This window comes from Camarhynchus parvulus, chromosome 2 (genome assembly GCF_901933205.1).
Source record: "Camarhynchus parvulus chromosome 2, STF_HiC, whole genome shotgun sequence".
Classification (NCBI taxonomy): Eukaryota; Metazoa; Chordata; class Aves; order Passeriformes; family Thraupidae; genus Camarhynchus; species Camarhynchus parvulus.
In genome coordinates, this window is record NC_044572.1 from 48,014,803 (window position 1) to 48,042,440 (window position 27,638).

Sequence of the window (27,638 nt, forward strand, 5' to 3'; positions counted from 1 at the left end):
TAGCAAATGACCTTGTCTGATATTCTTCAATACATCTCATGGGTCTTGCCAGGCCACTAACAGCACCTCTGCTCCTCTGAGTCACTACAAAGGCAGTTGGATAGCAAGCAGCTCCTTTCTTCTTGGTTTGGCTCCTACAGGAAAGCCCTTGGAAGTGCAGAAATAAACCCTGGGAGTCAGGCAGATGTGTTAGGTGATGGGCAGGCTAGCAGGCTTCAGGGCTGGGAAGGACCCAGCATAGGATGCAGACTGAGCACCTGAAAAGGAGCTGGTAGCATGATCCTAACATTAATGATTTTTTTTTTCTGACAAATGTTGAAAAATAGTTCACTGTTATGAATTACATTATTAATGCAAAAAAATCACCCATTCAGAAGACAAGTTTATTAGTTCAGGCCTTTGTGAGGGTCCAGGAGTGTGTCTTTATGTTATCTGGGCTATATTCTGAGAGGGACCTCTGCCTATCTCCCCAGATTTCATGAGGAGTCTCAGTGCTGGGGCAGTATTTGGATGCACAGCCACCCCTTGCAGTACATCCTTCACACAAGTGCTTCACCTTGTGATTGTGTGGTTGTGGGTTTCTGGCTTTGTATTTAACTCACTTGGTCTCTTATTCAGAAAAATACTTTCCTTAGCTTGGGAGAAGAAAGTACTGAACCCGGCCTGTATCCCACTTATCTGACATGATTGCTTCCAGCAAAATCAATGGAATTATTTGTGCAGGATATGGTCCAGAGTTAAGAAATTCTTTAAAGCATGGGAGCAAAAACATGTGTGTCTTTATATGCTGGAATTCGTCCATTTTCAGACACAGACAAAGGGAGTATTAAGGATCATGAGAGAGTCCCATAGTGTATAATGGGGTGAGGCATAGGGCAGGGTAGGGTGGAATAGGATAGGAAAAGAAGGGAAATAATCTCAGTCAGGCAAGTAGGATAATTGTCCAAGTGACTTTTTCAAATCTGTTTCAAGGTGCCTATTTAAGGCCTAGTTGGGGCACTTCCTTTTTGGTTGGGGCTTTCTTGAAATTGCAGTTTAATTAAATTATTATAAAAATAATACTAGAAGTGGGTGCAGGCTGCAAATACATTACATTTTTCTGAAAAAACAAACTAATTAAAAATAATTTCCTCTCCTGTTTCTTTGCCAAGACCTATTTTCAGGACTCTGTGCTTCCCCTCAAGAAGCCAATGAAATATCAGGCACCTAAAAAAATTGACGCAGTACACTCAGGACTTGGCTGGTTAAAAACAAGAGGAGGAAAATATTTCTTATTTTCCATTTTTTAAATTATCATTTTTATATTTGTGTACATTTTGCTGTTAATTTTGGCTGGTATGTACTTCCCTTTATAAAACAACAGCTTAACCATTCACTTTTCATGTGCCATTAAACTCAGATCCTGTGTAATCTTAGGTTTCTGTGCTGGCTATTTCCAGGACACAGAGCAATTCTCTATAAAGCTTGGATGTGAGGCACATCTGGGTTGAACAAGGACAGTGTAAATCTTGCCCCTGCTTACCCAGGGCTGTCATGCACAGTGAGCAGAACAAGATTTTCTGCAGATCTCCTCTCATATGCCTGCCTCCACAGAGGCAGAGTTCATCCCAGCAGCACATCAAGGTGTAGAACTGGTGTCTCCTACACATATGTTCAGTCCATCTCTCCCAGAACCAAAAATATCAGTGGTGGAGCCTCTTACTCTGCAGAATGGCTGTCAGAGAGATTATTAGTGCTGAGTTTGATTTGTTTGGATTTTCCTCATTTTTATTTACTTCGATGTTTCATAATGCCCATCTTACTGTCTGCAGGATTGTTAAATATGCAAGTAAAATTTCTGTGTGAATTAAGTTTTAAGTGAGGATTTAAAATAAAAAAGAAATGTAACAGTTTTATTTTTATTCCTATTAGTTTGTAATGCTTTTCTAATACATTGGGCTTTTGTGTTCTATTACAAAATCACTGTTTTATCACTCCGATGTCTCAAACATGGTAATAGATTCCTCTGAAAGGCATTTCCCATCCCACTTTTATGGGCACTGCTGGGCAGCCAGTTGAAGAGTAGTTGGGTCAGTAGACTCTCATTGAATACACATAAATAAATGTATTTTAGTGTTCTTGTATGTTCTCTGGACCAAAGGTGATATAAAAGTTGTGTATGTCCATATGCGATCTCCAGTTGGGTTTATGTAAGATAAGAGTTTAAAAAGATACTGAATTCTTCATTAGCACATCATGACTGTGGAAACCTTGCCTTTGAAAATGGCAGGCAAGTTTAGGTTGGTGAAAGTCATGGCAAAAGCAGGAATATTTTAAGATATAGGCAGGAGAATGATTTACCATGGGGAAGGTCATATGTAGCCTTGCAGTTTGTCAGCTTCTTTGCATGAGTCTTGTCAGTGTGGGGGAATTCCCAGTTTCCCACTTGGAAAGCAGGACAAGCTACCTCCCATGTTTTGCAAGGTTGTGAGTGAGAGATTGGCCTCAGTTTACCTCATGTCAGATTCCTTGTCCCATTTTATATTCTCCTTCACTGTTCAGTTTGCTTAAGGACGTTTAGCCTGACCGTGTTTCCATGTATACAGAATAAATGATGCTCTCAAGAAGTGGTGGGAATGTTGCTCAGATGCTTTTAACCGTGCTGAGACACTTCTTATTACGCAACCTTTAAATGCCACAGTGTCAGTGGTGAGTGAAGTTATTGATGTCTGGTGCAATTGTGTAGTGCAAAAATTAAAATTGTAAATTGTTTTGGTTTCAACACTATTTTATGTAAACTTTGCATCCTCCCCAAAAGAATGTGAAGACTGCAAAGAGAAACATGCAGGAGTTGGGAAATAGAGAAGGGTCTGGTCTTGCTTTTGTGCATCTCTTCAATTGCATGAATTATGCAGTGTTTTCTACTAGCTTCCCATCTTTCTGATGGCACAGGATGAACAGTGTTATGGACTAGAATCAGATTTGTCTGTCAAGTAGAAGATGTCTGTGTCCAAAGACACCCAAGCCTTTTTTTTTCCCAGGAAATGGAGGCAGTATCATGAATAAAACAAGGAATTACAGATGGAAAGATGAAGCTGTTTCCTTCCTTTTCTCTAGAGTCACTGCATAACAGTAGCCTGTAGCCAAGTATTTGAGCTGAGATATTCAAGGGAAGCCTCTAATAAAGGATGCAGAGTTTTGGAGGGTTTAGAAAGTGACCCCAGTAAGTCCTTTGCAAAAGGTGCAGAGCGTGCATGACGATTATTTGAGACATGCTTTGAGCAACTTCTCATCTGATTGGTAATGCAAAGTACCCTGGAGAAGTTAAGTTCCTGCTATTTCCAACTGAATGTTCAAGATCAGCTGATACTTCTGATAATTTTGATTTTCTGTTTGTCTGGTTTTGTGCACAGTTAAAAGGTAAGGACCATATTACCTCCCTTTTGAGGGTGTGGAAGCAATGTTACAGTACTGGTGGTAGATCAGACCTCTGTAAGAAGAAACTAGATGAAAGTGTCCATATAAATGTTTATCATCTCTCCTCAGAGCTTGGTTTGGTCACTTTATACTCATTAGAAGATTGGTTTTAAATCCTTATTAACTATCCATGCTGGTGACTTCACCTTCTAGCCTCTCAAGCTCATTGAGCTCCACACCTCTCCTTATCTCTGCCTTACTATTTTGCTCTCTGCTATTTCTTTTCACTACTTCCTGGGAGAAACTGTGCCTTATGGAGGGTGACCCTCTCAGTTCTGCACTTGGGACCATGTATTTGCCCCTTCACCCCCATGTCCCACTTCAGCTGTGTGTGTTGCCATGGAGAAACATCTGTGAGGATGCAGATACTACATCTAACCAGTACAGAGGAAGGCTCTACCATATTAGTGCAGAAGTGAATCTATCCAGCCTGTGCAAAGAGATTTTTTTCAAAGGCTTATAACTTAGCCAAATCTGGGCAACTTTTAATAAAAACTTTTCCCCTGCCAAAGTTTTATGTCCTTTCTCCAAAACATGGAGGCACTGGAGCTTTTTAATGAAACAGTTATTAAAAAAAAAGCCAAAACAAAACTAGGAATAATAACATGTTTTTCTCTCAGTTGTTCTCAGAAAAGTTGTTCTGTTGTTCTCAGAAATGGCTGAACCAGTTCAGCCTGATTTATTTATTTTGGAAAGAATCAGCTGAGACAAACTTTTAGCCTGGGAAATTTCAGCCCAACTGGTTAGCATTTCTCAAAGTTTGGCAAGGTTAAATGCAAGTGGAAATGTTCTTATGCTGCGAAGTCAAAGGCAAGCTTACATATCAGCAGTGTTCCTTGCTTGGGATAGAAAAAGACTATATGTATATATTAATTGCTTTTTCTTAATGTTTCAGGTTCTTTGAGTATATATTGCTCTACAAAGATGCAGTCATGTTTCAGATTGAACAAGTTACAAAGCTTTGCTCAAAGATTGCTCTGACAGAGCCATGGGATCCATATGATATTCCTGCTAATTCAACTTATGAAGATCAGTACTACATTGGGGGACCTGGAGATGAAGTTATGGTACAGGAATGGTCTGACAGAAAACCAGCCAGGAAATGTACGTGCATGCTTTTGTTTTATTTTAATAATAATCAATGTCTCTGCTGCACAGGGAAAAATTAAATTATTTGTGTTTCACCCCAGCTTTCCATATTTCTATAGAGTTCTCTGGAAGAAGTAATGAAAATGCCCCACGCACGGAATATCATTTTAATAACAATGTGGTTTTTTAGGAAAATTTCATATTTCAGCTGGATTAAATATATTCAGAGGACTTGATTGTGTTGTATTTGGTATCGTACAGAGTTTTGCATGGAGCAGCATCATTTTGTGTCTGAATGTGGCAGCCTGTATCCAAAATTTATCTAGAGAAGAATTGGTACTATAATTAGGGGCACTCTCAAACTAGAGTCTGTGTAACAGAAACAGAGCAGGTGTCAGTGTTTGTCTACACATAGTTCTGCAACTGCTGAAATCCTTAATATATGACTAAATTTTGTTGTCCTCTCTACTGGTAAGAAATACCTTCCTGCAAGGCTTAGTTCTGCACTTGGCAGCTGAGCACTTGCATCATAAAAGAAAGGAGGCTGAATTTTCCAAGTTATAGTATGCTAGATATTGAAAGCGCAGAAATTTATTAGCACTTTGGCTTCAATTTCATCTATGGTTTATTGATGACCCAGACAACTATAAAAATAATTTTAAAACCTCCATGAAATTTGAGAGTATTCAGCTAGTGCAAGACTTCAGGTTATGGACATCTAATATATAGGCTGGTTACGAACTTGAGCATTTAGCTGGAGGAAAATATTTCTTTCTTGAATAAAAGTAGAGGAAATGAATTAGAGAATGAAGGATAAGATCATTAGACCTCTGTAACTAGTTCGATATATACTCTGGTATTCTGCAAGAGACGAATTATCACTCACTCCAACTCCAATAACTTTTTTTTTTCAGATCTGATATTTTGAATTTTTGTGAAATTTTTGTGGAATTTTATATCCAGATACATTCAATTAATGATTTGTGATTTTTATCCAGTGTTATTTTGTATCTCCAGTGCTTTTCTGTATGATCATTCATAAACATAATGTCTGAAAGTTACTTATCTACCTTTCAGCTAGTATTGGTTTGAATTGTAAAAATTATATTTCTTTTGCAATTAAAAAAGTTTTAGGGGAGATACAGGCTACTTTGGTAGCATCATATTTAACCATGATTTTTTTATTCTAAATTCTGAGAGAAGGCTTGTTTAGTAAAAGGTTGCCTCCATTTCTGTGTACTCAAAACCATATTAATTAAGGCCTTTTTTTTTTTTTTTGGTGTATTAGCATGCTCAAAAGAGGCATATTCAAATATTGCTTAGCTTGGCATCCTTTCTTTGAATACAGTATACGTGTGTTTCATGTCACCATTTATTTATTTCTGGTAACGTGGTTGTGCTACAGCCTATGACACAAAACAAAGTACTGAAAATAAATGTGTGTGATTGCTGCTGGGTGGAAGAAAATAACTGTTCTTTGGACTAGAAAAATTTGTTACAGACATTCCTCAGAGGAACTGATTTATGATCAGTAGGTAATTTTAACATTGTGAGTTTCTGCTGTCAAAAGATCTGAAATGTGTAAAACAACGGGATGGAGTATGATTGAAGGGCTAATGAATGATCACAGAAATAAAATAATAAAAAGAGAGATAAATAATAAAAGAGATAAAAGCAAAGGGCATTCAAAGGACACCACTTCAATGGTACTACTGCCACTGCTTAAGCAGCATAGTGGAAAAGGTAGAGATGATGACAGAGAACAGAACAGAAATAGAGCAAGGGAACACCTCTGAGGTTTGCACACTGTGGAATGAAACAGAAGTTAAAATAGGGACACAGATTTGCTACATCACATTCTGGAGGAGATCAGCATTAAGCGTAGTCTTGACATAATGAACCGCTAGAAGTGTTTGAAAAGAATAGGAATTTAAAAAAAAAATTAGAATCTGAATAGACAATGTTAAACAGAAGCAATGAGTTAAAAGAGACTGACATCATCATGACCCATTCATCTTGTGTTGTCACCTAAAGCAGTCACATTTCTGGTTGTTTGCAGTGGAATCCTGGGTCGGCGTTTACACCGTCAAGGACTGTTACCCAGTACAGGAAACCTACACCAAGAACTACAGCGTGACAACCTCCACTCGCTTCTTTGACATCCACCCGGGCATCGCAGACCCCTCCGTGTTCACCCCACCCAGCACCTGCCAGACAGCCCAGCTGACGAGGATGAGAGAGGAATGCTGAGTATGGACACTGGCTGCCCTTGGCAAACACATGTTAGCCAAGAGGATGATTATTGGTAGTCAATTGTTGGCATCTAAGCTGATTTTTCTACCTAATTGCTCTCTGTGGAATTTGTAAGTTTTCGCTTGAGAGAGAACATCAGCATATAACTGAGTAAAATAAATAAAAGATATCTTTCAATCACATTAATCTGCTCAGTGATGCACTTGCAGTATTATATAGTTACCATTAAGATAATAGTTCTAGATACTATGTATTTAATGTTGTTTTCCTTTTGCAAAGATTTCATTATTTATTTTTTCAAGAAGACAAAGCATAGGCAGACAGCAGCAATGGTACTGTCTAGCAGAAAAAGCTAAATTTTGCTGTCATTCTTCTTGTTACTTCTGGAGATTTGAAGAGAAAGATCACCTGTGTAAAACCTCATCCCTAAGTGAAAAATATAATTTTAAATTATACGCATCAAAATTGTGTAAATTTGTTCTTTTGGTTTTATTTTGCTTTGTGTTCTGTTTTGGTTGTTTTTTGGTTTTTTTTCTGCTCTTCAGGAAGCTGGTAGTCAATTTTTGAGCTAAGTTTTGTTCTTTCTGAGAAGAAAGTAGCTTTATTCATTTGCTGACATGCAGAAAATACTTTTCTGTTTCTTGGGAGAATGGTGTGAATAGAAGGGAAGAAGGGAGAGGTACACCTTCAAAAAGAATTAAGCGGAAGATTTTTACGCATCTCCCTTTCGGAGAAGGCTTCCAGTAGGGTGTGGTGAGACAATTTTCAGTCAAATTTTACTTCAGCACTCACTTTTCAAGACAATGCTAGTTTTAACCTATGGAAAGGGATTAAACGGTTCTGCACTCTAAACAGCTTTAATGTTTTGTAACTATTTTCAACAATCTTCACTTGGGGTGTGGAAACACCTTCATAATTCCAGGGAGGTTTGAAAAAAGAAAAACTGTTCTTTATGCATAGTTAGTAAAGGCTGAATCAGCTTTCACACAGTGCCTGGTAGTCGGGATGGAGAGAAAGACAGAGCCTGTGACCTGTGTGGAGAGGTGGGAGGGAGGAACGGGAGGCACAGATTTCAGATATCCTCTTGCGGTGTGGCAGCGAAGCACTACAGTCTGAGCAGGTCCATTGATGCCTGTTTTATTTGCTGTTTCATCAGCATCTCAATCTTATTATCTCCACATAACCAAAAAAGTGCAGGGAGTGCACAGATTTTGCATTAGAAAATTCAAACCAAACCCTCATACACCTTTGATACTCTCAGAACTGTGATGGGTTTTGCACGTTTACCAAATGAGATTAACTGGTTTATTCTGCAGGGTTTGTGTTTTATTTACTACTTGCAAAAAAATTTAAAGACAGATTTTTGTCCTCTTACAGGTGTTGGGTAGTTGCTTGCTCCAGAAATCATCTGGCTGTAAACAGATGTAAACATTGGGAAGTTTGGTGTCTCCAGAGGAGAGATGTTGGGCAGGCTTTTAGTGCTTTATACACTCATAGCTTTTTGTACGTAAGCAAGTGGGACAGTGGTTGTTTTTCTTTCACAGTTGTGGTCAGAATGGCATTTTACTTTGCCCCATACCTAATGAAAGCACATATACATACTGGTTAAAATTCAGCTAGTTCATTAAAAAATCCTCTTGGAGAGGGCCATTTCACTGAAACATGCTAGTGGAGAGAAGGATTGGGTTTCCTTGAATTTAGAGTGCATTTATTCTGTACTCGCCTTCTGTATTTTTTGTGTGACACTCTAAATGCTAACTGCATATTGTTCTCATTAGGACAATGATTAGCATGCATTTCTTAATATGTGTCCTGTTAGAATCTGGAAAATATAATAAATCTGGCTAGCAAGCATGAAGCTGTGGTACTGAATCGTTTGGGATGGCTTTGTTGCGGTTGAGCGGATAGCTGGGTAATCAGGGTGTCTGTATTATGTTTTGCTGACAGTGATACAGTTTCTAGCAATAGCATTAAGTGTTCCTTTAAATATGAATTTACAAATTTGCAAAAGTCTGGTACACAGAAGTGCTTTAAAATTTTTGCCATGACTTGCAGGGCAATTTTATATGGCTAAATATGTTCCTCTAAAACAATGCTGTTGTCTTCATATTTATGCTGTACAAATCCAGCGCAGAGAGTTGTCAAAGAGATATCAAGCAGCAAAATTTAGGATTGTGTATTTTGAATTAGCCACAAACCAAATATCAAGCACAATGTGCGTATGCCTGGTTTGTTATCTTTGTTGTGATGTGCTTTGGTTTCTTGTCATGTACCACAAGAGACATCTTGTCTTCAAACAACTATGCCAGTGACTCAATGAGAAGGAGCATAAAAGGAATATAAGGTAGCTGTATAGTATGCTGCCACAATTGAATAAAAATGGGGGGGGTTCATATATCTGATAGTCTGGGAGACTTGTTTATCACAGTAATTTGGTGAAAAATTAATAATAAATTGATGTGTACATGAGTTATATTGTATTCTGTGGGCTTACAGCAACAGAATCTGGTAGCTGGATAGTGTGTGAGGCAAAGCTGATTTTGTGAGATTTCCAGTGTTTTCTGGTTTCAGCTGGGCCAGAAAGAGTGCAAACATAGATGTGCCTGCCATATTTTTGTGTTTCTGCTTGGAGTCTTCTCTGAAAGCAGGATGTGTAGAAGCACAACATTGTTTAATTTAAAGTTAACCAAACATTCCTGAACCTCAAAGAAAGGCTTAATTTGAGTTTGGGGAGGAGATCTGAGCATTTGGTTCAGTTCCTATTTTAACAGTTTGCTTAACTCTAGTATTAGGGACAGATTTTGCTGCCTCAAGCCATGCTGCACGCCATGGAAGTACTGCCATTTACCAGGGAATGCCAACTTGCATGAAGAACATAGGAAGAAACACAATAATCCATTGTCAAAGTTAATTTTAGTCAAGAAATCTCTAAACAGAATGACATTCTTACTTTGGGACATTAACAAAATCAGTGCATTTCTCACCTTGAAGTTAATTACATTTTAGTGCTTACACTTACTCCTTGCAAACTCACATCTCTTTTCCCACCACTCTTTACTTCCTAACATCAGTGAAGTCCACTTCCAAACACTGTTTGCAACCTTCACTTGCATTTATTTCAGTAGGAATTGAGCATCTACATACCTGATGGATCTGAGCTGGACTTGACCTATTTATTTTGCTAGCAGTTCTATCTCAAGAGCAAGGGCAGTGCCAGCCATATGTGAGCAACATACATTGAACTACATGTGGGTGTCCAACAAAGAGACCAGAGTTGGCTTGTGCAATCGCTACTGTCCCAAAATACCAGTTGATGAGAGGTCTTGGCATGTCTGTTTTCTCACATCCTGCATCTTCTGCATCCTTGGCCACAAACTGATGCTGGAGGCAAACTGCAGGATGTTCCCCCATTACAGAATGGCACATCACAGGATCATCAGTAGGAGGTCACAGTCTTTCCAGGAGGCTGCATGAATGGCATGGACACTTAGAGATTTAGTTATCACATCTGCACTTAGGCATAGGAACAAATGGAGCAAGTTTGGAAAACTTAAACAATCCTGAGCACCTACTGCTTTGTAAGGGGAGAGGAAAAAACTTATGATCCAATCAGTAGTCCTGGAAGACTGTCAGAAATGTAGGACAAGATGCTGCTCTGAAGATGGTAGTGGAAATTTCCAAACACTGCTTTGATTCAACATGCTCCAGGGTAAATACCCGTGTGGTTTAGTATGGCTATTTCAGCACAGAGCCCGAAACTGCATCCTGAATGAAGTGATGCACATAGCTGCAGTATGGTATTTTGTTTGAAACAAAGGCAAATAGCCCAGCACTGTGCATTTTGCAGGCATGAGTGCGTGACTGATGACCTGCGTGTTTATCTAAAAGAATGTGTGTGCCTTTATAAGAGTGCTGCCTGCTGCCTTTGAAGACTGAAGAGTTAATCTTCTCACCACTACATCCATAGAAATCTACTTCAGACTCCTTTCTTTCCCACCCTGGAAGGTGGGAACAGTAATTCTGCTTTCCGCCTGCTCTTGCCTTCCTGATAGTGATAGCTCTGGGCCGACATCACTGCCTCCACCACTGGAGTCCTCAGAGGCCTGGAGACATTGGGGCAGTAGCACCAATGCCATGGAAGGTTCCCAGCCCCTGCCTTACAATGTGGAATAAAATTATGTGTGTGTGTTACCCATCTGGCCTCACCCTTTGTGCCTAACATGCTCGCTCAGTGCATGGGGGTGTTGCTCACGCCCTCAGCACCCAGCTGTCACCATTAATTGGGCTCAGCTCAGCCTTCCATGACGCCAGGCAAAGGGGCTCATGAGCAAAAGAGAAGGAGAGGAAATGAAAGGAAAACCTGCTGGGCTCACCCTGCTCCCCGCCAAGGTTTTTCCCACACTGGCCCAGGGCTGATAAACAGCTTTGACGTTCCTGAAACAGCAGCAGCTGAGTTGCCAGCTCTCCGTCACAGCCCATGTCATGCTGAAGGAGAGGGTTGGGTTTCACCCTCTGCACTAAAATTATCTTTCAGGCCAGGCCAGTGACTCAGTTTTGTTTTCCATGGAGAATGCATGCCCGCTCCCATCACCTCTGCCACTGCCATCCTGGCCTGTCTGGCAGGGCTTGCCTCCTGCCCCAGTTCAGCAGTCTGTGACAGCCCCTGTGTGGCCACACAGTGCCCTTCAGCCTGTCCCCTCTGTCCTGTCTTCATTCTTCTGATCTATCAGGGACCTCGCTGTCCCCAGACATGGGCCAGGCGAGTCTCCTTTGATTTCCTACAGGGCTTTTGAAGTTGTGGGAAAAGTCCTTCCTATCTTTCCATTGCCATGCCATTTTGAAATTATTTATGTGGTTTCTTCTTCTTCTTCTCCTGTTTTTTTTGTATGTGAGCTGCTTTTGTTAATTTGATGGGATGATTTTTCATATGAAGGTTGAGTTTGGGGTTTTTTTTACCACAGACTTGGTGCCATGTAGCAACCCTTGTTTATTGCTGCAATACCTCATAATCAGTGACTTGTATAAAGAAGGACATTCTTGATGTTGGCAGCAGTTTGCACTGGCAAGAGCACAGGAGGTGGAAATGCTGTGTAATGACAAGTGACAGCAGGGATACCCTTACTGGTGGCCCGAGTGACTACCAACTATGATGACTGTTAAAACTCTGGGCTCTGCAGAGTCTGTAGACACTTAACCCCAGGAAATACACCACATCTCTCCAAAGGAGATGGGCAACTATGCTGGGCAGCCCACATTGCTTTTGCTTTATTAAAGTAAGATGCTGTACTAAATCCTGTATGCGTGACCATAATTTATTCTTGAGAAGTTGCTTCATAGAGAGACAGAAAACAAGAGGTCTTCTCCTAGCATTCTACAGAAATGATGTAAAAGTTATTTTTCAGAAAATGTTGACGTTTGAATTAAAGAAATTTTATTTAGAAACCTCCAAAGACTTGTTATGGAACAAACACTTTATCTATAAAGCAATATATAGCTTTAATATAAATTTTTTAGCCTTAGAACTTCTACTTTAAAGTAAATAAATGCAGCTTGTCAGAAGGACTAAACTCTGAATAATCCCTCTCAGCTGGCATTCAGCTTTGAAAGAAGCTGCTTCTGTGGTAGGCTTGAAGAAGAGCTCTTGCCTAAAGCTGGCTACTTTTGCAACCATACAAATTCAGCTAATAAAAGACATTGTCTCTTCCTGCAGGCCGAGTCCTGTCAAAGGAATCAGGTTTCTTCACTTGTGTGTTGGCTCAGTACTCTGCAGATTTCCAAAGAAATATGGTGTTTTATGCCAGAACAGGACCTGTTCTGGATCTTTTGTCAAATGCGCTTGCATGAACACAGAGGAGACTATGAGCAAGAGACACTGTCTCTTACCATGGGAGAAAGCTTACCCAAACTGAAGACATTTTTCCCTGTTTCCACCCTGCTGGGATATCCTAGACAGGGAATCTCATTCAGAAATCTCTAAGTTCATGTTTCATATTGGTGAGAAGGGAAGAAAAATAGCAATAATAGAGTAAGGTGAAAAAAGAAATGATGAAAATAAAGTATATAAAGAAATATGAAAATAAAGAGAGTGATAGCCCAAAAAAAAACCAGTCAACCACACCCCTAAGAAAACGGATGGGGGAGGAGAGGGGGAAGAAAGGAAGATGGAGAACCATGTTTGCCTGCCCCTTCTCAGCCTGTTTTATGAATTTGCAGAAAAGATATTAATTATGGGGGACCAAATCCATATTCAAAGTTTCCTAAACATCAGTATTTCTTTTTGGGCAATACGAATCCCTGATAGACCTCACCGATCTGACAGAGCACTCATGGGGCTTGCTCACATAGATGCTGTTCACTCATGGCCTGATGGCCCTGTAGGGACCAGTGCATGCCTTTTGGGTGCCCTGCAAAAGGAAGGAGGCCTTGGATGGATTTGACCTTTCACACTTGCTCCAGGGAAGTACCAAACATTTGCACCTCCCTCTGAAGTGAATAGATTAGGCGTGAAATGATCTCTAGCTGGTGGAAATAAACAGTCGGCACTTATGACTCTGTTCTTTCAATTCCAAGAAAAGTTTTCTTAACAGAGCTGCTGAATTTGGACATTGAAAGTGCCCAACTCCCATTTAATTTCCACCTTGTGCTAGCTCACACTGCCAAAATGATATTGCCCTTATTTGTTCCAACAGTCTCACTCTTACAGATGTGGATGGAAAGGACTGATGGTCCCCATGAGAAACATTAGTAATAATCAGAGAGTGAAGTCCAGAATGAAGTGAAGCAGGGATGAAGCTGCCATACACCTGCTGCCTCTCCCATCACTGAGCCACCTGAGCTGGACTCATGAAACAGACAATAGCAATAGCTAAGCCACAGGAAGCAAAGCATTATTGTGCTTCAAAGACTGGGGCTCAATGTTGCCTATATTAGAGCAGCTCTAGCATGATGTCAGATGTGTTGCTCACTAACAAAATCTGTTCCTCCAGGGGATCTTTTTAAACAGCAGGATAAAATATTGGATATTGCCTTGATGGGGAAACATGTCCCTGCCAGCCAAAAGCACCAGGCAAGGGCGGCCAAGCACAATACAGCATTAAAACTTCCTCCTTTATTTCTACAGCAGCTGCCTGAAACATGGCTGGCAAAGGGCTGTAGAGGAGGGAGACATAAGTGCTGTGTGTTTGATCAGGTGCCTTGAGCACTGCAGTGAACTTTGGGCACCTGAACCCGAGGGTGTGAGCAGGATCACTGCACTCCAGTGTTGTAAACAGCACTTGCTTTGTACTGAAAACCCTCACACTAAAATGCCCTGCTATGTAACAGCAGCCCATAGGAAAATGTTTGGGATGAGACACAAACCTCACATCAGACCATCAATGACCATAGTTAAAAAAATAAAGTAAAAGAAAAAAGCCAAGTCTCACTTGCACTTCCAAAGAAAATTCCACCTATGGCGGCCAAAAGATGTGACTATTTTTGTATTTTGATGTGGCACTCAGTGCCAATTATATAGGAAGTTGTTACTTCCAGTCTGAATTATTGCTAGATACAGCACAGGATGGCAATGCAAATAGTACAGCCAGAGCTAATTGGGTCATTATGTGCTAGTTCAGCATCCATTTGAGTGTGGCTACTTTCACAATGCCCTGAGACAGCTCCACCTGAGGGATAATAGGTTTTAGACATCTTCTGGGAGGTGTTGACCAACCTGTGAGATTGACCAACAATACAGATCTTAGACACATACCTACATGCCTAGAGAATAGCCTGTATTGGTGCTGAGATCAGGAAGGAATTTTCCTGTGGGACAGATTGGCACTGTTTTCTGTGCCTTTTTGGCCTTCCTCTGCAGCATCAAGCATGACCATTGGTCAGGACTTCAAGGGTCCCTCTTGCCCAGGTTGCTGCCTGCTGTTCATGCCCCACATCTAGGGAAAAGCAATTTTCTATGCTCGGAGAGTGGCCCCCAGGGGTTGCTTCTTGTCCTGTGTGTAATTGAGCAAAGCCCCTTGCCAGGGCTCCTCTGGGCCTTTCCAAATCTGTACTCTGTTCCTGCCTGCTGCATTTGTGCTTCCAAGGCACCACACATGCCCTGGCTCTCTCTGGCCCATTGTAAACCTGGAGTGGGAGTGAGCTCTGCTCTTCCCTTGGCTCCATTTCTCCAGGGGTTCTTGCTTGTGCAAAACAGCCTGTGCTTGGAAGGGTTCCAGGCTTGCAGCCCCATGGGGAGCTGCCACTTTTCAGTGCTCCATGAGGGCAACACAAGCACCAGGCCGGCACAGGAGTGCTTTTCATGCATCACTACTCAACAACCACAGCAGAAAAAATTTTGAAAGGCAAAAAGTGTGGTTTGTGTGTTATCAAGGTGTGTCATAATTTGGAAAATACCAAGCATTACTTCTTTTCTGTGCGACTGTAACCAATTCTTATTCTCCCTTTTCAGGAAACAGGGACTGCTTGACCTGTATTCCTAAACCCAAATTGTTTCAGCTTTTAGATCCAAAGTAATACATTACTTTGGTTATTGTTCTTCCTCCTCAAAGGCTAAAAATCAAAATAATTTTAAAACTGAGGAAAAAATAAAGTAGGAATGTTTGGGGGTTGGATTTTTCAAATGCCAAAATACAAATTCATACATAAAAAACACATTACCAAACAGGGAAAATTACATTCTTAAAACTTCTGAGGTTTTTGGTTTTTTTTCCTAGAAAGAGTCTTCTTTGTGCATCTTCTTTGTGCGTCAGTTTACTTTCCTGTGTCTGGTAAAGGTTAATACTTTTTAGATAATTTTCAGCGTTTTTTTCAATATCAGTTACATATTTTCAAGACTGTTGTATTATCTGTGGCTTGACCCAGTGTCTGGGTTTCTGATTTGAAGGAAACTGGGTTCACCTGGCACCACTTCTTTTGGCTCCAGGCAGTTCCATTGTTTGGGTTATTCTATATGGCAGGGTTCAGGAAGGGTGTGTGGTCAAACGAAATATGTCCTGTGACGGAATGATGTTTATAGACCATCTTGTTCACTCTCTCCAGAGAGAGCCTGGGTGAAGGACACTCACCAGGAAGATAAACAGCCCATAATTCAGAATTTTCCAAGAAACTCTATGGGCAAACTTGCCTGGAGAGGTGGAGATCATAGCAACCATGTTGGATACAAACTGTGCCATTAACTCCTTGCCACAAGAGACACGTGAGTGAGACAGAAATCTCTTCTCCCCACACAGTCCCACCAGCAAGTGGCTCTCCACAAAATGTAGGGGATTTGCAAAGTTCTGTCTTTGACTTTGACAGACTTCAAGTGGTGGTTTTTCAAGCTAAACTGAGGGTTGCATGAACCTGGTCCTGGCTACACCTGCTTGTGAACATCTGCCCTAAAAGGGAGTCAGAAACATAAATTAAAATTCTTTATATCCTTTCTGTTGGAAGCAGGTTTTTAGCCATTCCCACACATGACCTTCATATCCTTTTTAAATTTTGGGACATACAATACTCAAGATGACCCTACACCAGTGCTAGATACAGCAGGGCAATCACCCCTTTTGACCATCTGGTTGTGGTGTATTTGGTGCATCCCAAGATGGGTTTGCCCCTGCTGACTTGTATTGAGCCTGCTGTCAGCCTGCAGCCCCAGATCCTTTCCTGTGGGGCTGCTCTCCAGCCATGCCACTCCCAATTCATACTTGTGGAAAGTATTTCTCCACGCCAGCATTTGTTCTTGTTGCTTCATGCCACTGATGATTGCTCAGTGTTCCAATCTATCCAGATCACTCTTGCAAGGCCTCTTGTCCCCTAAGAGAGTCAACAGCACGTTCCAGTTTAGCATCATCAGCAAACTTCCAACTCCTGTCTCCAGATCATTGGTAAATATATTGAACAGAACTGCCCCTAGAACTGAGCCTCGAGGAACAATGCTGGTGACTGACCTCCAGCAAGATTACCTACAACCTTTTAAGCCCTGCTCTTCACTCAATTCTTCACCCACTGAACCACATACCTGCTCGCTTCAGATGGCTTGTCTAGAAGAATGTTGTGAGGGACAGAATCAAAAGCCTTTGTAAAATGAAATCCAGAAAATCTTCTTCCACTGCCTTCCCTTCATCGTCTAGGTGTGTGACCTTATGCTAGAAGAATATTAAATAAGTTATACAGGACTTTCCCGTTGTGAACCCTGTGCCTGATGATTGCCTTGTCCCCTAAAGGCGTATCAGTAGCATGCAATATTATGTTCTCTGTAATTTTCCCAGGTGCTGAGGCTGGGCTAACAGGTCTGTAGTTCCCAAGGTTTCCCTCATGCCCTTGTCAACTGGAATAACACTGTCTTCCTTTCAGTCAGCAGGAACCTCTAATGCATAAAACCACCAGGTTCCAGTGACATACTTGCTGAAGTAGCATAATTGGCCAACTGCACTACCAAAAGGGTGCTTGAGAATGCCTAAAAATTCTTGTTCAGTGGTTGTAATGGCACTATTCTTGTAATACAGCCTTCTGTGAAGGACACTGCATCATCTAATCTTTTAGAAAGCTGAAAGCCTAAACTTTCTGTGAGTTTATGCAAGTATGGAGTCAAGGTCAGTGAGAGATAAAGTCAGAGAGTCCAGTTTTTATTTTGCTGACAGACAATGAAAGATTAGTCTCACCCTTTGCACAGTGAAAGATTAGTCTCACCCTTTGCACAGTGTCAGATAACAGAAAGTATTCAGCTTCAGATCAGAATTTCAGCCACATTATGCTGGCAAGTATGACAGGAAAGCAGACGTCCAAGTGCACAGAGTTCAAGTTTGATATTGCAATGTTCTGTAGCATGGGCATCAACAGCTCTGTAATCTGCAGCTGGCATGAAGGAGCATCATGACAGAGTCTATCAAATATCTTTGGTTCCAGTCCAGTATGACAATGATTTGGGCTCCATATTTGTTCATTGTTCATTGCAATTTTTTAATACCTCTTGTGAAATTTCTTAATGAAAGACTAGAAAACTCTAAGAAGGAAAATTAGTGTCTGCAATTTATTCAGCTCTCGAAAGAGCAGAGGCCAGTTCACTCTATTGCTCCTAGTATTTTACTTCAAGTTATCTGCAGTAGCTGGAAGGCTCAGCTGCCACTCATTGAAGTTTAAGCTTATACTTTTCTGCCAAAAATCTTTCCTCCTCTATCTGCCCTATGGCTGGCCTCTGCTCCAAGCTCTCTCACACCACTTTGTTTTTCCAGTTACTCCATCATGATGCTTCCATTTTTTGAACTTACTGACATATTATAAATATTTCCTTTTTGGTACTAAGATGCTTTATCCCTTTTCAGATGGCAATTGAGAACACTTCAGCCCACACTCTTAATGGCGTATTATATTCAGTTGTATGTCATGCATTTATGTATAATAGAGGGATAACATATAAAATGGACAAGTCATAAAAACACTGGTTACTATTCCTGTGGTTATTTACTCTTCATTTCGCATGCAATGGTTATAACACCATCTTTGGAAGTTTCCATCACTTCTATAATCATCATATTAAGCTTTTTCAGTCGTATTAATCTTCTCCTGTTCCTATACCTCAAACCCTTTGTTTCAGTCTAATATTTAAAAGGGTTGATATCGACTCATGAAGCTCATCGATATTTTGGTGTTCCTTTGTGGCAAACCCTGACAAGGTTATCTGAAAGTGTAATGCTCTTTGCCACTGCATAAACCCTTAAAATACATTTATTATAAAAAGCTTTTCATTTGAACTCCTGCTATCCTGGTAGGGGTCTTCCTAAGTTAAACACGGTCTCTCCAAGAAAGAAGCTTTTCCAGATGGTGTGAGCTCATTTTTGTTCTGCATTTAGCTTTAGTGTTATTTCCACAGGATCTAAAGATGGGCTGAAGTTAAAAAGCAAGTGGAAGGCTAAATCTCCAGAGAGATGGAAAAGAGTGTTTCATGAGGTCTATAAATCTACTTGATATATTCTAAAATTACAGATAGCTGCCTTGGCCAGATTTGATGCTAGCAGTCAAGAAACTAAGCACTAATTTACATTTTTAAACTGTCTTAGAATGGGTTTACGTTTGAATTGAAATCTGGGTGACTCATAGCAATCAGGAGGCTCAAAAGACCTGGCTCCAGATCTTTGTGCAGTGCAAAACTGTGTCAGTCCACAGCATGCAGTGGAGCTACTCTGGCTGGCATCAAGCAAGTCAGTGACTCTTGCATGCTACTTTCTGTCTGTGAAATCCAGGAAAGCAACCCTTCTGGAGCTGGGCAGCTCCAAGGGCTGTATCAGAGGGCTCCACGGCTCAGTCTTGTTTCCATTTCTACTGACCTCAGTAGCAGAGTGATGGTGAACTACCTCTGAAACAAAAGATGAATCCGTCATCTTTGCTGGTCTGTCCATGCAAGTACCCCAGGAGACATGTGACATGATATGGGGAAGTGACCTCACGGTTCTGAGCAGTGACACTGGCTCCTCTGTGGCATGATGAAGGCAGGATATTTTCACGTCAGCGACGCATGAGCACGCCCCTGAATTGACTGTCACTTCCTTGTCGCCCTGTGAGCGCAGCAGACGCCAGCCAGCGCGCTCTGCCCTTGCATAAACACACACCGTCAAAGACCTGGAAGTCACACGCTGGCACGGCGCACAGGCAGCACTCCTGCTCTTGTAATTAATGAACTCCTGGCAGGAGGCTGCTGGGATCTCAGCAGCCCCCAAAGAGCACAGGCCAGACTGCTCAGGGGTGGCACTGGCTGAGATTAAAGACTTGGCTCCAGCGAAAAAGAAAGCGGAAGCAAACAGCAGCCTTCTGCCAGTAAGTGCATTTCATAAGGCCAAGGCTCAGTGCTGGTGCTCAGCACAAATTGGATTTTCTTTACTCATGCTCTGCTCAGTGCTTGTCAGCATCGCTCACGGGCTCTGTGATGTTGCCTGGGTGTCCTGTTTGGTGCACAGGGCCTGTGGGTTGAACCTCAGTGCACCTGGAGCACCACAAAAGTTCATCCTGACACGATGAGCAGAAAAGCTTTGGCCTCCCAAGCTGTAATGCATGTACAGGCATGTGTGCAACTCCAAGAGGTCCCTGCTGTTTGAGGTTTCCATACAGTGTAGATGGTGGCATCCTCTGCTAATAATCTGGATAGCCAGTTCCATTTGGATGAAATTCCTTGAGAGGACTCAAATTTAGGCCACACAGAGTTTTGCAAGGATTCCAAGAGGAGATGTGAACACAGCTGGGCAAAACTGAGATAACCTTCTTGAAATTCTGGAATGTAATGCTGTGCCAACCCTAGGACATTATGACACCAAGTTCCTCATCTAGTCAAGGCAAATAAACTCAAAACAAGACCCAAACCTTCACTGGAGGACTGCAAATGGGCATTCTCAAAGTCAAGCCCAAAGGTTAACCCAAGGCCATCAAGGTAACTCCTTATCAAGCTTTACCTTCCAGGCAACGACTGTCCATTTTTTTGCCATTGCGGCACCCAACACCCAATATCTCAGTCTGAAATGCTCAGCACCAGACTGCGTGGGGTGAGCAGGAAAATGTCCCACTGTGATGCCTTGCCTTTGTGAAAGCTGCTGGAACACAGACAAGGTACAGTGGATTTTGTGGAATGTTTTGTTCAAATGAGAATTTCTCTGGCATAAACTCAATGAGTCTTGCTCCTAACCCTTACTTCTTCAGAGCCAGCACAGCTTTGGCCTGCTTTATGCCCCAATTTCTAACATGTAAGTACTGGTTGATACTCATTACCCTTAATAATCTTCAATTTTCCAGCACTGGAGATTCCTTACTACTGATTTTAAAGTCACATTAAGAAAACAAATCACCTTGCTATTTATGCTTGAATTGATTTATGGTGTTAGAAGTTATGGTTAACCTCTTATTTTCTGACCTTCTTTTCTTATATTTTGAATTTAGGAAGAAACTTTGGACAGGTGTGAATCCTATATTGATGTGAAAATTGGACATATGAAAGAGGGCAAAGTGGCACTAGGTAATGAACATATATAACCAAGTAGAAATGGTTTTTTATTTAATTTTGAAGGTAACACACACATTGAAAAATAACCTATAGCCCAATAACATTTTGTTCTGTCTTTTGGAGATAACATATGCAAGCAAGCAGGCATTTAGGTCAAAGACTTAGTGACTCATTTCATATCTCTCTAATGGAAATAAACAAAATATTTCAGTTTATCAGGAATTTTTAAGCTCAGTATCTGTAAAACCAAAAAACCCCTGAAGTCATAGGCTCAGGTTTCTAAAGTTTTGTTGTTGTTTTTCTTGTTGTTGCAAGTATTACTGCCTTACACTGCAAATTTTAACAAAAGTTGCTATGAATTTTCCTGTAGATAGAAATATCATGAAGTGATTAATTTCCTAGATTTTTTTTATTCTCCTTTATCACATAACTGATTTCTTTGAGTATTATTATTGCTATCAACTGATCTGAAATTCAGACCTCTAAGTCTGTGGCCATGCTTTTCATTTGCTTAAATATGGATTGAATGCTCCAACAGCAGATGATAAAATGGGACATCTATTACTTTGATGAGAAAACAAATATTTTTTCTTCTTCCAAAATCTGAGGAAGCAAATAATATGTTTTGATAATCTCTGCAGTGTATTGTCTTTAAGTGAAAGGGGGAAAATCTTTCTATTTGTTCAAACCACTTCATGAAATTGAACCTTGTCAATGTACAGGAAACAATCTTTTTTAAAAATTGGTAAATGAAAGCAACTCAGCTTTCACAATTCAGTTTCTTAAATTCATATTTAAGCACTTTAAAGATATTATCAAAGACTGGTTTATTCAACTGGTTCAACCCCTGGAAAAAAACCCAAAAAATTAATATTTCAATTTCCTGTAAATTCTCTTAAAACATAACTTCTGATATTCACTTTCAAAAATTAGAGTCAAGACTTTGATACCATTAATTAAAGGAAATAAATTGCTTTCTACAGACAATCTGGGGAGATCCAGATTCAATGCTATATATGCTTTCTATATGTGAAAGTTACTTTAGAGTATGTTTTGGACCCTTTAAGCTTCATTTTTGTTATTCTTCGGAAATGTATACAGATAATACTGAGAAAAAAAATCTCTAAGTTCTAATTGCAGATATAAACAATTACAAAATCATGTTAAAGGATACACTTACTAAACAATAGATTCAGAGAATTGTTTAGGCTGGAAAAACCTTTCAGATTATTGCATCCAGCCATTAGCATACCAGCGTCAGTGGTTCTGTCTACTATAATATACCTTGAAAATGAAATTTTCAAATTTTTTGTGTCCTATAAACCTTTATTTCACACTACAATACCATATATTTTAACTTATAACATGCTGAAAAGAGCTGCAAAGCTAAAAAATGGAGAAAGGTCAAATTAGAGTTGCCTTAAAACAAAGAAACTCAATTTGGAGTTCATGTTCTGTACACTGAGCATTGCCTCACTGAAGTGAAGACTGTAGGATAAATCAAAGAAAGGGGAAGCTGAAGCTAAGGAAATGAGGAACAAAAAAAAAAAAAAGAGAAGAAAATGTAGGGGCTTCTGAAAGCAACAGCTTATGCACTGCAGATTTCAGTTTATATCTCCTTGAAATGTTCAGTTCCAAAAACACGTTATCTCCCAGTGTTGTTAGACAGTTAGCAAGCAATGTTTTGACTCCCAAATATGAGTTATGTCTCTGTCACACTGAAACTTATTGCTAGTCAAAGGTGATGGAAGGTTTATCTGCCTAAATAATGATCCCCATTTGTTCTACTGCAGCTGGGGTATGTGCTGAAACCTAATGAGAGCATTGGAAAGGTGCCCATTGATTTTGAAGAGATTTGGATCTGGTCCTGAAGTGCTAAAGAGAAAAAAGCTATTCCTCCTCTCCTTTCCCAATTCTAAAATAAATTGTGAATGTGATTGCATGGTCATGCTGGAACACAGATATTGTGATAACAGAATAACAGATAGCAGGCATCTTTATGCCTCAGTGCCTTTGGTGTGTGTATCATACCCTAACAAACACAGACACACGGAGCACAGTTCTTGCTCCCTTAAATGATTTCATTATTCCTATGTCTCTCATAGCTGACTCATCGTCCTCCTGCATAAGGGTAAGGATAGATTTAGATCAGATATTAGGAAGAAATTCTTTACTGTGAGGGTGGTGGGACACTGGAACCTGTTGCCAGAGAACCTGTGGACACCCTGTCACTGGAAGTGTTCAAGGCCAGGCTGGATGGGACTTTGAGCAACCTGGTCTAATAGAAGGTGTCCCTGCCCAAGGTAGGGGTCTGGAATGAGATGATCTTTTAATGTCCCCTTCAACCTAAAACCATTCTATCATTCTGTGATTGCTTGGCATCAGCATCCTACTGCATCTCTCCCTGGCAGTTTGATGTCCTGAGGGTGGCCTGTGGGGTGAAGAGAGTCTGTGGCAGCCCTGTTTAGCAACATCCCACTGACAACATGGCAGAAATAGCCTTTACCACAGATGGATCTGTGTTGCTGTTTGCAATTTGTCTGAAACAAATGACTTCATAGAGGTAAAACCCTTGAACCTCTTTTCCATCCCCTGGTCAGTGCAGGTCACAGACTGGGTTACACGCACACTGCACAGAGACAAAGGAAAATTTTGTCTGGGTGCTCAGAACCTTTTTTAATCTCACCCACACTATAATAACTTGTCCCTGTCGGACAGCAGTGCAGGGGCTGGACAGGCTTCCTGCATTGTGCTCCCAATGTCTCCTGGCTCGGGAAGTGACAACATCTTGAACTAATTTTTTTAAATGGGGGTTGATTTTAAGCAACATATTTTCCAAACTGTTTTTTTTAAGTGTAAGTCTAATTATTTTTTTTCTTCTTTTTTTCCTTTTTTTTTTTTTTAACCACTTGGCAGAGAAAGGAATTCCATGCAGGACCTTGAATGAGGGGCACTTAGGGCAGCCAAAGACATCAGCAACTTCTGCCAGCCACCTCTGGAAGGCAGGAGCATCGCTAAGGGCTGGATGTAGGCTCCTCCATCAGCGAGCCCTCAGCCGCAGACAGGATCAGTAACCACAACCCAATCTGCTGCTCTTTCCACAGCAGACAATTGTCCCTTTCCACATGGCCAGGTACAACACTTCTGGGACAAATTTGGGGGTATTCATCACCAGCGGTGAGGGCGTGGGAGACAAGTTTCATCCAAATAAAGGACCGCCATGTGTTGGGGCTTCAGTAGAAAAGTCTCGTGGTTACCGTCCTGCACATGCAGGGAGAGATTTTCACTGTATTTTCTCCTCCTGGATGTTAAGAGTCATTTGAAGTGAAGGGTAGCCAAAGTTTCATCTCCCCCCACTGCCTTCTCACCTTTGAGCCTCCACTTGTGGAGCTTCCTTGGCACGTCGTGAATCTGCACAAGAGGGAAGAGCACTTGGCCAGCCCCAGCTGCTTCAGGCTTGTTGGCTTACCTTGGAAAATCCAGGAAACGCCAAATATCATCCACTGAGGCTGTTTCGCCAGCCCCAAACATCCAAATGTCAAGAAAAGTGCTCCCAAATATAATTTGGGGTTAAAGCCCCTAAAATTAGTGCGTTAGATTGTCAGTGGATGTACAGTTGTTTCTTTGCAACTCATGGTCAGACACTCCTGCATGCCAAAGAAGACAGGTTTCCCAAAGGGATTTTCCTTTCCTTAGGCTTGCCTAGGGAAGTGGGATGCTGAAGGTGCTGCAAGACACCCCATGGTCCCACCAGTGGGACGAGACGAGGTCCCATGCCATGCTCAGGGCTATCACCTACTGCAGAACTTGGGAGGGTGAACCCAGATTCTTCACAGAGGTTCAAGTTTTTCTCACTTTGTGAAATTTTCCACCTCCTTCACAGACAGGGTTCTCTGGCTTTAGGCTGGTTTCCATGAGGCTGGATGGGAAAGCTTCACAGCAGCAGGACATTTTATTGCTGCCTTTTTTATTTTGCCCAGACAGCATTCCTCTGACCTTGTGCCCACTGTCAATGAGTGTAGATTTTTCTTAGGTGCTTTGGGTGCTTTTATCTTCCTGAAAAACCAGCTTCTAAGAGTATGACTGGCAGGTAGCTAAAATTGAATCTAATATTTAATCCAGGACTCAGTGCCAAGGGCTGATCTGTACACAGAGAGGTCTGGATCTTGCCCTGCAGCAGAAGAGCCTTTGCCACGTGGCTCCCTTGAGCAAAGTGAGCAGCAGGGCGTAGGTCCTGACACCCAGCCTAACCTCTCTGGCTGTCCTCCTGAAGCAAGGGGGAGCTTTTAATCTAGATTTGGTGTTTTATCCAAGGATAGGAAACTCATATGAGGTATAGCCCAGGGAGCATCTTGACTATGGCCAGCTTTCTAGTTCCAGTAAAGTTACAGCCCCACTTTTCCACATTAGTCTTGTGTCTGTCTCATGTCTTGACCTCTTACAAGGGGCAAAACTAGGCTGTAATTAGTTTTAGCACCTTCACCTCTCCAACAGAAAATAGTTGTTTTAAGCAACATAAATTTAGCTTCAGGCTGTAAATTATGTATTTTTCATCATATAGGTTGCTTTACACTGACAGTTTTTGTCCAGGTCTGCACAAAAGCATTAGTCTGTTAAGGTCTGGGCTTTTTAGGAGTGGGTAAATTAGGAAACTGGGGAAGGGAAGTTTACCTTAAACATCCTTTCATTGCAGCTGAGGTACAAAGCTCAGGTTTCCTACAATAAAATGTTAACTACCAAAACAAAACAATAAACCTTAGATTGAGCTAAGAATTGTACTCAATATTTAGAGATCATGCATAACAACCAAATGGTACTATACCAAAATTTTGCTCTGAGGGACCCTTGTGTCATTGCGCCCCAATCCTTGGTTTAAACTTCAGAACAAAGTGGGCAAAAGGAGCCAAACCACCAATTTTGTATTAAGAAAGAGGGAAGAAGTTTTTCAGAGGGGCCAGGAAGCAGCTAGCTCAGCAGCAGGTGGCAGGGAGGGCTCAGGCCTTGCTGCACGAGTGTTTCTTATGAAAGAAGCAGGATCCGGAGTGTGTTCCAGTGCCTTAGCTAGTCATTTCACAGCAGAGGTTTTTAAAAATAATTGAAATACATTAGAGCATCTATTACCAAGGCTGCCACAGAATTTGATCAAAATCCCCAGAAATCTATTGGGAAACCGTGTCATTGTTACAGGAGCAGACAGGAGCACAGTCTTAAACTTGCAATTTTGCCATTAAAGGATTCAGATGCCTGGCATGGGGTCTGGTAGCCTCCCATCCTGCAAAAATATTTAACAATTTAATGCACTTTTCAACACTATGAGGTTGTTGAAATGCAAATGCAAAAGTTTTGGCAGGACTTGATGCAAATTCTTCACCGAGTTCTGACCCTGCCACCCAAAGTACACTCAACCCTGCTCCACACTGATGTGAAATGCTATGGAAATGCAAAGTGCTGACCAAGAGTTGAGGGTTGCAGTGCCTGGGCTGTGGATGGGGAGGACATTCCCCAGGAGCAATAAACCCCACTCCTGCCTGTCTTTCCTGCTCCTGGAAGCAGCATCTGGCTTCTCCAGAGCTTCTGTCCTGCTTCTCTTTATACTTTGAGATTTTGCCTGTGTAAAACTGGTCTGTGTTGATGCAAAAAGAAAAGAATTGGAAATCTGGCTCATAGTCATATGACACCAGTACATACAAGACCGGTGAGCGCCAAAAAATCTTAATTTCAGGTAGCCTTTTCTTTTGACTTCAAAGCACATTGCAGATGGCTGAATGAGATGGAGCTAAGAGTGTCATGCTCCTTGTTAAGATGCAGGGTTATACGTTAATGACTTGGAAATATTGGGATCAGGCTTAGCAGTGCAAATATGCCAAGCAAAGAGGTGAAACTCAGCACACAGATACCTAGAGACGTCAGTAAGAGAAAGTTAACCCTGGGCACATCACAGGTATCTCCTAGAGATGTGTTAATTGTGGGAGTGAGGGGGCTGCAGGAGGCTTGGGACAGACCCAAGGAAGGACTTTGCCCTTGCAAAGGATGACCCAATGGCCCTGTAAGATCTCCAGCCTGAAAGGGTGGACTGTGCACACAGCAGCAGAGGCAGCTGGCCATGCTTGTCTGCAGATTTTGTAAACTTTTGTTTGCCAGAGCCCTGAAATGGAATATTTACGACGTGTCACTACTGCCTCTCAGACACAACACTCAGAAGCTTTTATCCAATTCTTAGTTTCCCCTTTGTTTGCATATCCTGCATGGGAGTAGAAGGTGATTAAAGGCAAAAGTGTTTACATAATGTTTCTCTTCCAAGGCCCAAAGTGAATTCACTTGAAAGATTCCAGTTAACTTCAACAGGCTTTGGATCAGTGTCTCAAGGAAAAGATGCAAACTTTGATTTGCAATCTCCTGTACCATCCAGTTGATTTAGTTTGGAAAGCTAACTTGTAATTTAGCACTTAAAACATTTTAACCACTGTTTCTGAGGAATTTTAAACCTAAGCAGTATAAAAAATCATTACTCATGGACACTTTCATAGAGTCAACTTTTTAGTTTGCATTTAACATTTAAGTCATGATTTTACCAAATATTGTCTTTCTTTCTAGGTGGGACTTTAAATTCAGAATACTGATAATTTATGTTGCCATATCTAGTAGAGGAGTAGAAAGCCTCCACTGATGTTCATAAAGCCTAGCCTTATGTTAGATTTGAAGACTGTGGCAGCCTTGTTTATACTATAGTTTGGTAGAGGATTGCCTGTCTTTTCAAAATATTTTCAGCCTTAAAATGTTAATCACTGGACTTAAAAATAGATTTATGTCTTCCTATTTCACTACAATGACTTTTTTTTTCTCTGAGACAGCATGCAAAGTAAACGTAAGGACAAACCTA

At 41.1% G+C, this 27,638-nt stretch overlaps 1 protein-coding gene across 1 annotated transcript in view; it reads left to right on the forward strand.

The window, feature by feature from the left end:
• Positions 1 to 9,265, forward strand: part of EPDR1 (ependymin related 1) — a 29,266-nt gene extending 20,001 nt beyond the window's left edge. Inside the window, exons 2-3 of the mRNA XM_030971463.1 lie at positions 4,352 to 4,560; positions 6,605 to 9,265. Of these exons, the coding sequence (XP_030827323.1) occupies positions 4,352 to 4,560; positions 6,605 to 6,795 (400 nt within the window). The 3' untranslated portion in view covers positions 6,796 to 9,265. The remainder of the gene's footprint in view (positions 1 to 4,351; positions 4,561 to 6,604) is intronic.
• The last annotated feature ends 18,373 nt before the right edge of the window (positions 9,266 to 27,638 follow it).